Raw genomic sequence first — 13,538 nt, forward strand, 5'->3', positions numbered from 1 at the left:
TACTAGACTCTAGCTTGAATCCTACAAACTTGACAATGAACATTCATGTTTTACTTCCACAAAAGCCTAAAACACACTCACCATAGCTCCTCTATAGTATGCTGTCGTGATGGTTCGAAATCTTTCCTGCCCCGCCGTGTCCCTAAAATGTGAAACAAAGGAGAGAGTGGTTTGCAAAGTCATCACCAGTATCGCTGAGGAGACACTCGAAGCTGTAGGAGATATCATTGTGGTCTGCTCACAAATGCAGTGGTTTCAGGGAGATGGGGAACGAGACACAAAGGGAGCCTGTTGCGCCTCTGGAAGCCTGTCGGGAGCTCACAATGACTTGGGTGAAAAACTTGGACCTTGATGACAAAAGCAGCCACAGGAAAATGCATGGTCCTGCTAGAAACTGGCACGTTGTGTTCGCCAGTCAGATGAGGAACAGAATAGAGAATAGTTCTAAATTCTTGGACTCCTAGAGGCAGTTCTAATCCTTTTTATAAACGCCCAATGATTAAGGCATTTTGCTCTCTTGACTGAAAGTCTGATTTCTGTACAAAGCAAGCAGTTGGGCTGGACTGACTACCGTGTAAATTCTGCTCAGCAGAGCACACTAAAATGGGTCTCCTCAAGAACTTTTTCAGCTCTAGAGCCCGTGATTAAATGAGACCGTGGAGCTCAACACATAATTGTTGACAAAGACTTCAAAATATGAACAATACCTCAAAATTACATCAACTTGCATTTATTCTTGCTTTTTTGGAGGATGACGTACCATTTAAATACATTCTGAAAAATGCCAACATTTCGAATTACATTTACCAAAGCAACCCCTATAAAGGAAGTCAAATTTCCTTGATATCTGGGAAAAATCAATATTCCTAAAAGAAAAAAAAAGCATTTGTGGAAATACACTAAAAAAGAAGCATTTGTGGAAATATACTAAAAATCTTACACATACCAAACCCAAATGAGATAAAGGCCTAAGGGAAATACAGTAAATTTAAAACATTAATAAATACCTTTCCATTTATGTATACCTTACATAAAATGTATACCTTACATAAAATACTTTCACATGATGCTCAAATGATGCCCACCACAGCCCAGTGTGGTGGTATTACCATCATCCTTGTTCTACAGAAGAGGAAACAGGCTCAGGTGGGCTGTGGTCCCAGTTCTGCCACTAAATAGCTCATACCCTTGAATGAGACTCAAGCATTCTAGGCCTTGGCTGTTCAGTGCAGGCCCTGGCCTCACACTACCATCATCTTATCCTACCATCCTCTCACTGATCAGGATTAGATACACAGGCACTTGTTTGGGACTCAGCAAACAAATCATGAGGAAAACAGGAGACAAACACCGTTGAATAGAATAACCATATTTTATTTCCTTATTTATTTATTTTTGGCTGCCTTGGGTCTTCGTTGCTGCGTGCGGGCTTCTCTAGCTGCGGCGAGCGGGAGCTACTCTTCGCTGCGGTGCGCGGGCTTCTCGTTGGGGTGGCTTCTCTTGTTGTGGAGCATGGGCTCTAGGCGCGCGGGCTTCAGTAGTTGTGGTACGTGGGCTCTAGAGCGCAGGCTCAGTAGCTGTCGTGCACGGGCTCAGTCACTCCATGTCATGTGGGATCTTCCCGGACCAGGACTCGAACCAGTGTCTCCTGCATTGGCAGGTGGATTCTTTTTTTTTTTTTTTTAATTTATTTATTTATCTATTTTATTTTTGGCTGTGTTGGGTCTTCATTTCTGTGCAAGGGCTTTCTCTAGTTGCGGCAAGCGGGGACCACTCTTCATCGCGGTGCGCGGGCCTCTCACTATCGTGGCCTCTCTTGTTGGGAGCACAGGCTCCAGACGCGAAGGCTCAGTAGTTGTGGCTCACGGGCCTAGTTGCTCCGCGGCATGTGGGATCTTCCCGGACCAGGGCTCGAACCCGTGTCCCCTGCATTGGCAGGCAGATTCTCAATCACTGCACCACCAGGGAAGCCCAGAATAACCATATTTTGATTCTAACATGCTACTTGATTTAGAACCAGCTCTGCAGCAAGGATGGAGGAGAAACCCTACCATCCTAAATGCAGGCCATGAAGATTGAATGGAGACTACTTTGCTGCCAAGAGGACTGATAAATAGTGCCATGGGGTTCTAATTAGCTGATTACCCACAGGCTCCTAGAAACATTCCTTATTGCTATGATCAGGACTGTACAGCACAGAGTCAGAGATTCTCTTTGCTGCCCCCTTAAAAAATTTTTTTTTTCTTTAAAATATTTGACTCTTATTAAATACCAATAGATGAGAAGAGTAGCTTGTGGTGACCTACACAATGTTTTCCAGTGAAGTATATGGGGAACCTCTACACAAGGCTAATACATGAAGCTGACACAAGGTTCCAGGAGATTTGGGTAGTTGTCCCAGCTCCATCACTAACCCAGACATATGCCTTCAGATGAACTTAACCACTCTAAGTCCCAGTTTCCTATAAAAGAAAGGCTGGCAGATTTCAATATAAGGTTCTAGTTCTATCCCGGTTCTGAAATTCAAAGAAGAAAAACAGCCTATGGAAAAAGCTGATATATATGTATTACTTTATTATTTTGCCCTGCTTCCTTCTTAAGTCTATGATGCTCTAAATTTCTAAGCTTTGTTTCCTGCTGTTATTGTCACACATTAGGTCAGTAAACATCATCAAAAACCTTCCTCAAGGCTCCAAATCTATGTGGCTCCATGGAAGGCCCTACACTGAAAGCAATTAAAGAGGTTTAAAAAAAAAAAAAAAAAAACTAAGGGTTTGAGTTCAAGCCAAAAATATTCAACCAGGCAATCTGCAGGAACCATATTTATTCATTGCAGTGTGGCAAATTTTTGAGGAGTTAACCAGTCGGAGTTGGCTGATCATAAGGAGATCTTTGCCTTGCATATTATAACATGAGAGATGACAGGCATGCCTTTTCCCTTCCTTATTCCCCAGTGCAGTGTTCCCCATTTTTTATTTAAGGAGAAGAAATATGCAAATAAATGAGAAAATATCAGAGCTGGAAGGGAACTCAGATGTCATCAGTCTGACCAATCAATTTACAAATGAGGACAAGTAGTCCCTAAGAAGGGAAGCAAATAACTCCAAGTCTTTAATTTAGAGGCTGGACTCCAGATCAGCACTTTGGGGTAGGAACTTTGGGGTTCCTACCACTTGACTACTTTGCCTTATCTGATTTCACAGCTGCAACAACTACAATGGAAAAATAACTGACACGCTTTAGAATTTAGTTTCCTCCCCTATAAAATTAGCATTTTGGAAGAATGAGCTCTCAAATTTCTCCTGGCTGTGAGACTTAGTGATATCATCCTTACCATCCCACTCTTGGTGAAGATACCTTTGAATACCTACCCATTTCCCCTTGGTTCTGATAAAGAAGTTTTAGCTACCAAACGATACCTCTAATTTACCACAATTCACCTTTTAATTCCCATTTTCAATTCCTGATTAAGGTAGAAATGCTGTGTGCATATATTTTTTTTTACTTACCATATCTGAAGCTTGATTTTCTTTCCATCTAGTTCTATCGTTCTGATTTTAAAATCAATTCCTGCCAGAAAAAGAAAGAAAGACATGCTAAATTTCTTCAAATATAATCCAAGTCTTATTAGGAAAAGGACAAAGACTTCTTTTGAAAAAAAGCTCTCCAACGCACTGGAAAATGTGAACACAGAGAGGGTGTGAATGGTATGTTTCCTCTGAATACAGGCTGAAGAAAGGAATGCTAATTACTCTGCAAAGAATTCCCACACATGTTAAATGAAACGTATTATATGCCTCATTATTTTGACACAAACGGAACACATCCCTCAAAGGTACATAATTTAGATAGATGGAGAACATGCCATATTTTCCACTTCCTGAAATACAGATAAACAAAGCTTCCTACCCACCCCTCGTGCCCCGTCCTTCCCTAAAGAAGGCCGTGAGGCCTCTTTTTGTTTTATTTCCACCTCCTTCCATTTGTTTCTTTAGAATCTGCAACTGGCTAAAAGAAAGAAAAAACAAAACAAAACCCACCTATCTGAAGGCAGGGATGAGAAAGCCTGCATATTTATTTTATACAGTTAGCAAGTACTTTACATACATGTTAATAAATGTTCCCTGCATCTTTCTGGCTAGTGCTAAAATAGCTAAAAGGGCTTTTAGCCCTGGCTGCACTTTAGAATTACCTCAAGAACTTAAAAGAAAAATAAAAATACTCATGACTAGGCCTGCTCCCTTCCCCAAATTCTGAGATTCTGACTTAATTGGTCAAGGATGGGATCTGCGCACTAGTAATTTCAAAAGCTCCCCAAGTGATTCCAACCTGAAGCCAAAGCTAAGAAGTACTCAACCAGCCTGACAGGTAGCATGTGAAAGTCATTTGTGGCTCCAGCACTCAACAGTTCAACCCCTCCCTCACCTATTTCCCCCCACTATGGTAGCTCAAAACCTACTCAGCAATTTCAACTACAAAGAACCACAAAGTCCCTGACAAATATCAGCATCCTCTACCATTTAACAGGAACAGGCTGCTGCTCTTTGTGAAGGGACCAGTTAGTGAATACAGCTCGGGTGCAATTTGCTAAATCCTCATCATCTGGCTACTCAGCTTTGTTTCAGATGTTTCTACTCCTTCACATTCTCTATAGAACCCCTTAAAGTGGTTTCCAAGACATTTCAAGAAAACGTCAATTATGCATCCTCTAAAGTGACTGAAACATTAACTGCAGCTATTTCGAGGGAGAAAAGCCTTCAACGGCTACATTATTACAGTATTTCTACATATTAACATTGACAACGCTCAAAAAGGCTGCTTGCCGGCTCCAGCTTCATATGTGGCAAAGGCATAAACCAAGTGGATTTGCCCCTTCTTCTCTGCGTGGCACTTTTCCCCCAGGAAACCTTTTCACGTACGCTTGTGAATCTTTTTTTTTTTTTAACATTGCTTTTATTTTATTTTATTTTATTTATTTATTTTTTTAAAACATCTTTATTGGAGTATAATTGCTTTACAATGGTGTGTTAGTTTCTGCTCTATAACAAAGTGCATCAGTCATACATATCCCACATCTCCTCCCTCCTTCCCTCCTGCATCTCCCTCCCTCCCACCCTCCCCATCACACACCCCCAAGCGGTCACAAAGCACAGAGCTGATCTCCCTGCGCTATGCGGTTGCTTCCCACTAGCTATCTATTTTACATTTGGTAGTGTATATATGTCCATGCCACTCTCTCACTTTGTCACATCTTACCCTTCCCCCTCCCCATATCCTCAAGTCCGCAACAATCACACCCAAGCTAATCCAGCAGAACAGCTTCTTATTCTTTCCCTTCTCTAATAACCATGTAATGTTAACAAATACAATCTCATACCCAATACCCCCAGGTTATCTGGCTCACATTTCCTCCTCTAAGGTACCTCAGTATTGCAGGGTCTGCAGTCACTGAAGCAAAACTGAGCAACACAGCACAAATATTATTGTCAGCATCACACAGAATTCACTGTGGCCATCATTCATTTAAGATTTAACACACATTGATTTTTACTGTGATTTATCTTTTTATATATCTCCAAATCCAGTGTAACAAAGACCCTCTAGGGATTCTCTCTAGCCTTTATCTCTTTTTGGTCCTCGCATCAAAAACAATGCCCAACACGCGGTAGGCAAGAAATAAATGTTTCTTGATGTTAACATTTTTTAAAAATTCACAAGTTTCCAAATTCATAGAAACAGAAAATAGAATGGTGGTTATGAAGGGCTGAAGGGAGGGGACGGGGAAGGAGAGCTGTTGTTTAATGGGCATGAAGTTTCAGATTTGCAAGATGAAAAAGTTCTGGAGATCTATTTCACAACAATGTGAATACACTTAATACTACTGAACTGATCACTGAAAAAATGGTTAAGATGGTAAACTTTATTTTATGTGTCTGTATGGGTTTTTTTCAGCACAGTAAAAAAGAAGAAAAATTCATGACTTTCAAAATACTTACTGTATCTCCAGAAAATAACTTTCTTAACTGGAAGACTAAAGTCATCCAACATTCCATCTTTCAATAGTTCATTCACATTTTAAGTAAAAGATGATGTCTATCAAAATGCCTGCCAAATGAATACTTTTCCTTATTCTATTTTATTAAGATGTAACTCCGGTTCTTTCAAGGTTGTTTTTACCTGTAGTCAGGAGTCATGGGCAACTTTTCCACCTTCATTCAACAAAGCCATTTTGAGGCGCCCTTAAGTCTCAGTTACTCTCTATTCATGTGAAACATTGAGGAAACTTTCTACTGACCCAGCCTTTTGTTTTTTGTATTTGTTAGAAGGATTACCTTTCTGTTATTGGAGGAGGTTCTACCATTATCTGTGATACTTAACCGTCTGTTCACTATTCTGAGGTTTTCAACATTTTATAAGAGTTGTGAACTGGTATTTAGCTTTGGTTGATGCTGCTATCAGGAGCCAGCTGACAGACAAATGCTGTAGAGTACAGTCAAATTAGCACAACTTGAATTTCACTAAAAATGGGAAATATCACTTATGTTATTATTGAAAAGCCCTGGCCCTGGAAGTCAAAAGACCTAGATTGCAGGTTGGGTTCTGTCATTAACAACTTTTAGGAGGTTGCCTATCTGTTCTGAACCTCCACATTCCCATCCATAGAAAAGGTTGAGAGAATCTCATTAGATAAATTAGATAATGTGCTTGATTGTGCTGTGGGAACTCTGAAATTCCACACAGATGTAAGATATTACACATTCAGATGCTGTTATCCGGCAGATCTTGTCACCTCATGCATGGATTATGGTAATAGCCTCCCAGGGCACTGTGCCAACATCTCTTGCTGGTCTAATTCCCCTGCATGCAACTGTGAGAACAGCTTTCAACAATACCTGTGGTAATGTCACTTCCCTATTCAAGAAGCCATGGATCCAACTTCCTCAGCCTGGCAATCCAGCCTTCCCCCCAGGTGCACCGCTCTCCCGACGCCGCCACCCTCCCAGCCTCTCTCCAACTTCGGCCTCTGTTTCTCTCACTGGGCCCCGCACCTCCGCCCCTCTGCCCGTGCATGGCTACCTCACTCGGCAGCCTTCTTTGAGGGTGCCGCCCTACCCTGCGGTCCTCTCCACTCAGGCCTGTCCATCCCTACCTCCAGGCCTGGCTTTTGCACAGCAATTCAATACTGTCTTACTGGGTTTATTAACATACTGTCCTGAATTGCTCTCACATCAAGCAAGGGTTCCATCCTCTCTTTGCCAGTTAGGTTGCACACAGAAACATGTATGCAGTAGATCCTAAATGAAAGGTTAAATACCCCTGTGTAATTAAGTAAAGGTTAAATTCTACTAAGTGTGGAGAGAGCTAAGAAAACCTTGGAAGTTCAAATTTTCGTCAGCATACTCTAGTAAGAATAGTAGGGATGCTGAGAAATCTTATGACACTAAGAAAATGAAGATCTCTACATTACAATTACTTTTGACAATAATATCAGTAGAATATATAGTGCATTAATACTTACTATAAAGGAAAGACAACTTTCTGAGGCTACTCCAGGATTAAAAGAATAACCAGTCATAAGAATGATAATATAATTATATCAATTAGGATGCTTTCTGCTGCAAATAACAGAAACCCCAAATCAAACTAGCTTAAGGTAATTTGTTGACTCATATGACAAGCCCAGTGGTGAGGTGGGGTTCAGAGACAGCTCAATCCAGGAGTTCTGGCTCATTTCTCTGCATCTCCTTTGGCTCTGCCCTCATGGGAGTACCAATTTCATTCATCTTCTGACTGATAGCAGCTCCTGACTACAACAGCAATACTGAGAAGAAAAGAGATCATCTTCCTGTGCCTCTCTAAAAGTGAGGAAATGTTTCCCCAAAGCCTCCAGCGACCTTTCCTTCATGTCTCATTTCTGGATTTATAACCAAGGGAATGTCATGTTCTGGGGGCCAAGACTGAGCTCCTGAACTAATCACTGCCCCGGGCAGTTACCAAGATTGGATGAATCTAAACCCATCCCTAAATTCAGATTAATCAAGGCCCATCCCTGGAGCTGAGTCACTCCCCCTGATCCTGCTAAAAATAGGAGAGAGGGGAAAGCTGTTGGATCAATCATAATATCTGTTAGAATAATACAAGTTTATTTAATAAAATTTTATATTCATAGCTACATGAAACAGAGAGATCCTAACAGCTATCACTACTACTCTGGCACGAATGTTATTAAATTTCATGATAACTACAGTACTTCTCTGAAGGTAATTTCTCCTCATGTTCAGCCATGAACAAGAAAGAAAACATGAAGGAAAAAAGGACAACGAGCAACCCAAGTAGCTGCCACAACATCTCTGGGTTAAACCACGATCTTCACTGTTAGGAGAGTTCCCAAGCCCACAGCCCCAAAGACCTGGCTTGTGCTCTAGCCCCAGATGATTAGAGACTGCAAAGGAGGAGGCAGTCATCGGCAGCAGCAAGAACCAAAGCTCATCCTAGCAGTAAGGGACCAATTTTTTTTTTTTCCTCCCTTTTAAAGGACTATACAATCTCAAAAAACATAGCTCCCGAAGAGGATTACATTTAGGGTCAAAAAGCCCCGTGTATTTCTTTTTTCTTAATAAATTTATTTATTTATCTTTGGCTGAGTTGGGTCTTCGTTGCTACGCGCGGGCTTTCTCTAGTTGCGGCGAGCGGGGGCTACTCTTCGTTGCGGTGCAAGGGCTTCTCATTGCGGTGGCTTCTCTTGTTGCAGAGCAGGGCTCTAGGCACGTGGGCTTCAGTAGTTGTGGCACGTGGGCTCAGTAGTTGTGGCGCACGGGCTTAGTTGTTCTGCGGCATGTGGGATCTTCCCGGACCAGGGCTCGAACCTGTGTCCCCTGCGTTGGCAGGCAGATTCTTAACCACTGCGCCACCAGGGAAGTCCAAAGCCCCCTGTATTTCAATAGTCTTTTAGAAAGCATCATTTTTTGGCAGCACATAATACAATAATTCATGTTCAAAATGACAACCCTGAGTCATCCCACCTCATGAGCAATCCATGAGCCACCAGGCTGCATGCAGCCTACCTGGCTGGCAGCACAGCCAACATCTATGCTCAAGAGAAGACTCCATCATTGCTTCCATGTTGCTTGAATATGCCCTGACATTAATTTTTTGATGGCTTTAAAGAAGCGCCAGTTTTCTCAATATTTACCTAGTCAATAAAACAGGAAATCTAAATTGTAAGAAAACATTTGCAAGGGACACAAAACCATTTTTCATTCTGAATTTAAATACATACATACACGCACACACACAACACACACACACAGTCACTAATAGATTTTTATTTTTTCTGAATTGATTCTCATGCTAAACGGTTGCTCATCACTGATACATATTATGCAGCATAAGGAGGCACCGAGGGAAAGATGAAAGGAACCACAGAATTCTAGTGACCATTTAGTCCAGTCCTCCCCCTGTGCTGAAGAAAACTGAGGCTCAGGGAGACGCAGCAACTTACCCAGATTCACAAAGACCAATTCAAAACGGGGTTAAAATCAAATTTTGGCATTTAAAGATCAGGCCTTCCTGAAGAGATGCATACAAGAATGTCCACATCTCCCTGAGGAGGCCTCCTCTTTACGGGTCGTAGCAAAGCACTAGCAGCAACAGGAATGCCCTGGTATACAAGGCCAAGAATACCTTGGTATATAAGGAAATACTAGGGAGCAGTGAACAAGAGTCACGTGTATCAACATGAATGAAGCTCAAAACAACGTCCAGGGAAAAGAGCAACTGCAGACATGCACACAGAGTCAAACCATTTCTGTAAAATTTCAATACCAAAAACAACAGAATGGATCATTTATACATCCATCCACGTGTAATTAAAATATAAAAAAATACGCAAGAATGGTTATCAACAAAATCCGGATAGCTCTTACCTTTGGAGAGAAACGGAAGAGGAGGGATTAGACAGGGGTTCACAGGGACTTCAACTCTACTTGTTATTTATTATTTCTAAAAGTGAGGGGTGGTACATGAACATGGGAGTGTTTTCTATTAGGTATACTTCTGTATGCCTAAATCTGTTCATCATTTTTTAAAAGCAATGGCTAATTACTGGAAAAATGACATAGGGAGGCACACATTTATTCATGGCAGGAGAAAAATCAAACCAAATTTGACAGATGAAAGGCACCCGAGAAGATTTAGGCCAGGGAAGAACAGGCACCACCCCCTCCCCAACTTGTTCAATACCAAGAGGGCCTTGGTGCTCAGTTCAATAGACTGAGCCCTTGGTGACCAGTTACGGGGTGACAGAAAGACGGGATCAAGCTCAGAAAGTGAGGGGGCAGGTGAGTGGCTTGGGGTTGCAAGGAGTGCTGGCCACTCAGGTTTCCAGTAAGGGTATCAAGGACATTTCCTTCCCCAACTGGAGGAAAAGGAGCTTCCATGTGGGCCAAGGACAAGGGAGGAATACACATGTGGTCACTGGTGGGAATGGTACCGTGGGAGAGGAACAAAGGAGCTCTGATTTTCCATCTCTAATGCGACAGGGAAGAGGCTTCGGCTGGGGGAGCAGGGGTCTGCCCTGCACCTCTGAGGAGAAGGTGGAGTATACTTGAGGCTTCTGCATTGCTCAGGGCGACCCACAGGAACAAGACCTGGCAGAGGCTGGCAGTGAGGCTCTAGCGAGGGATATGAACCAAGCACGTGCCCAAAAAAAGCACTGCTTATCAATCACAGTTCTCAGAAACCAGTGGTGGACCTGGAGGGAGGGCTTGACCAGCAAAAGAAAGGGACAGAAACTTTGAACTTGGCCCAAGTCCACAGTTAACAGACCTTAGAGGGAAAAGGAGTTTGGAATGAGCAGTCTTGGGCCTCCTTTCATTCCGCAAGTTAGATACGATTTAACATGGAGAGCGAACAGATGGACAAAATTCTTTTACACCAAAGTCACATTAGTCAGCCAACAGATATAATACCAAAACCTTTTCTGTTTCAAGAGAACAGGGAGGTTGCCCAGGTTTGTGAATGGGTAGAAGGATACCATTGCTGAAGTGTGGGAAAAGAGTACGAAGAAGGACTTTTCCTGGCTTTCAGAACTAACTCTGGGGGGCCAGGGAGTTGTCTCGACCTTCAGCCTAAGCTGTGACTTGATTTATTTTTGCTCTGTGGGTGCTGGAGGTTAGAACACACACACACAGCTCTCTCTTCTATCTTGGGTCACTTGGTCACTTTTCCTTGCCTGGCCCAGGAAAATCACGGGTCGAGAAACAGTAGGGACCTTCCTTCAACTGAAGTTTTAGACATGTGGTTCCCACTGATGTTCTTCTAAAAGTCCAATTTGGCTGAAGTCAAGAGAGCCATGAAAAAAAAAAAAATCAAGATTTCTGGGATATTGAGCCTTTCAATGAATGATAGCAATGTAAGATTCCAATGCTGGGTTTACCCCAGTGCTGCACTTGGAGGGGAAAAAACACGGGTCATCTATCCCCTTTGACCCACTTTAAGAAGTATAAGTTTAACACTGCACTTTTACAATTAAAAAGAAAAAAACGTACTTTGTTTCAAAAGTACATTTGGGAACAAAAAACATCTGTGATTCCAGGCTATCTGAATATGAGTTTTGTGGTTTCTCTATTTACATTTCAGAGATACTCCAGGAATAGGAAAAAAGTTTCTCAAATATTGAAATCCACTTTAAAGAAATGTTACATTCACTTCCTTACTCAAGACTTTTACTATTAATAATGAAGATACAGTATAGATGGATCCTGTCAGTTTTGAAACTTTGACAACCATATTTTGCTTATGTTTTTTCTGTGGACTTTTAAACATGGAGAATAATAAAATTTTAGAGTAGCTGACTTCAGGATAATTAGCTACAAGCTCTAATTAGAAAAACAGATTAATGAAATAGGATAAAATATGAGTCATAGATTGAAGCTTTAAACTATTTTCTTTTTTCCAAAATAAAGAAGGGACTTGGAAAAAATTTGTAAAAGTAGAAATAAAGTTAAGAATGTTACTTAGATTGAAAGAGAGGCATTCAAGGCATTGTTCTTTTTTAAAAACACACTCTATAAGTTCATAAAAGCACATTTCCACCAAGTGCCAACTTTACTGCATATATTTAGAACTATTTTTTATTTTATTCACTTATATTCAAATTTACTATCTGTTTTCTTATTGAGAATTAGAAAACCTAAAGTTCAAAAGGAGGGGACTTCCCTGGTGGCACAGTGGTTGAGAATCTGCCTGCTAATGCAGGGAACACGGGTTCGAGCCCTGGTCTGGGAAGATCCCACATGCCGCGGAGCGGCTAGGCCCGTGAGCCACAACTACTGAGCCTGCGCATCTGGAGCCTGTGCTCCGCAACAACAGAGGCCGCGATAGTGAGAGGCCCGCGCACCGCAACGAAGAGTGGCCCCTGCTTGCCACAACTAGAGAAAGTCCTCGCACAGAAACGAAGACCCAACACAGCCAAAAATAAATAAATAAATAAATAATTATTAAAAATGCTAAAGATAAAACATTATAAAGTTCAAAAGGAAAAACACATTAAAAGTAAATTTAGAAGACGTTTTGACAACAGTGTGAAATGAGCACTGGCAGCCAAATATGTTAATTTTGTTAAATCCAATATTAGAAAAGGGGGATTTTTTATTTTTAAAGGTGGACTAACAAGTGGTCTGCGAATATTATTTGCCCTTAAAGGAAAAGACACCTGATATACTAAAAAGAAAACAGACTAGAAGTTTTCAGATTTCTTTGGTTCTTCTACTCTGTGAATAGGAAGTGGTAAATGAAACCCCATTTATGGTGTAAATCAACAGTGACACTTATCACCACTTCCTGCTGAAAAAGCTGCACATCTTTACACTGTTTTGGAATTTCCTACTTGCTGCTGAATTAAATTCAATTCTTGGCATTCTTCATTAGACAGATGAACCCATAAAATCTAATCATGACAACAAAAGATAACAAATTCATAAACTAATTCTAGAAATTATGAAGGATTTACTAATTTTTCTTTGAGCCATAAACATATGCCTGACAGATACAAAAACAGTGCATTTAAGAGCAGCTTTAGAGGGACTTCCTTGGTGGTCCAGTGGTAAAGAATCCATCCACCTTCCAATGCAGGGGACGTGGGTTCAATCCCTGGTCAGGGAACTAAGATCCCACATGCCGCGGGGCAACAAAGCCCGCTTACCACAACTACTGAGGTCGCGCGCCTCAACGAGTTGCAACTACAGAGCCCACGCGCTCTGGACACCGCGCGCCACAACTAGAGAGAGAAAACCTGCACATCACAACTAGAGAGAAAGCCCGCGCGCCACAACTTGAGAGAAGCCTGCGCGCCTCAACGAAAGATCCTGCATGCCTCAACGAAGACCCTGCGTGCCACAACTAAGACCCGACGCAGCCAAAAAAATAAATAAAATAAATATTTTTAAAAATTCTTAAAACAAAAAAAAAGAATAGCTTTAGGGACTTCCCTGGTGACGCAGTGGTTGAGAATCCGCCTGCCAATGCAGGGGACACGG

At 41.6% G+C, this 13,538-nt stretch overlaps 1 protein-coding gene across 1 annotated transcript in view; it reads right to left on the bottom strand.

Annotated features, from left to right (window-relative positions):
- The window catches only part of RAB8B (RAB8B, member RAS oncogene family), a 63,244-nt gene that overhangs the window by 12,232 nt on the left and 37,474 nt on the right, over positions 1-13,538 (bottom strand). Inside the window, exons 2-3 of the mRNA XM_061182039.1 lie at positions 3,510-3,570; positions 82-142 (exon numbers count right to left, since the gene is read on the bottom strand). Of these exons, the coding sequence (XP_061038022.1) occupies positions 82-142; positions 3,510-3,570 (122 nt within the window). The remainder of the gene's footprint in view (positions 1-81; positions 143-3,509; positions 3,571-13,538) is intronic.

The sequence above is a fragment of the Eubalaena glacialis genome, chromosome 2, assembly GCF_028564815.1.
Source record: "Eubalaena glacialis isolate mEubGla1 chromosome 2, mEubGla1.1.hap2.+ XY, whole genome shotgun sequence".
NCBI lineage: Eukaryota > Metazoa > Chordata > Mammalia > Artiodactyla > Balaenidae > Eubalaena > Eubalaena glacialis.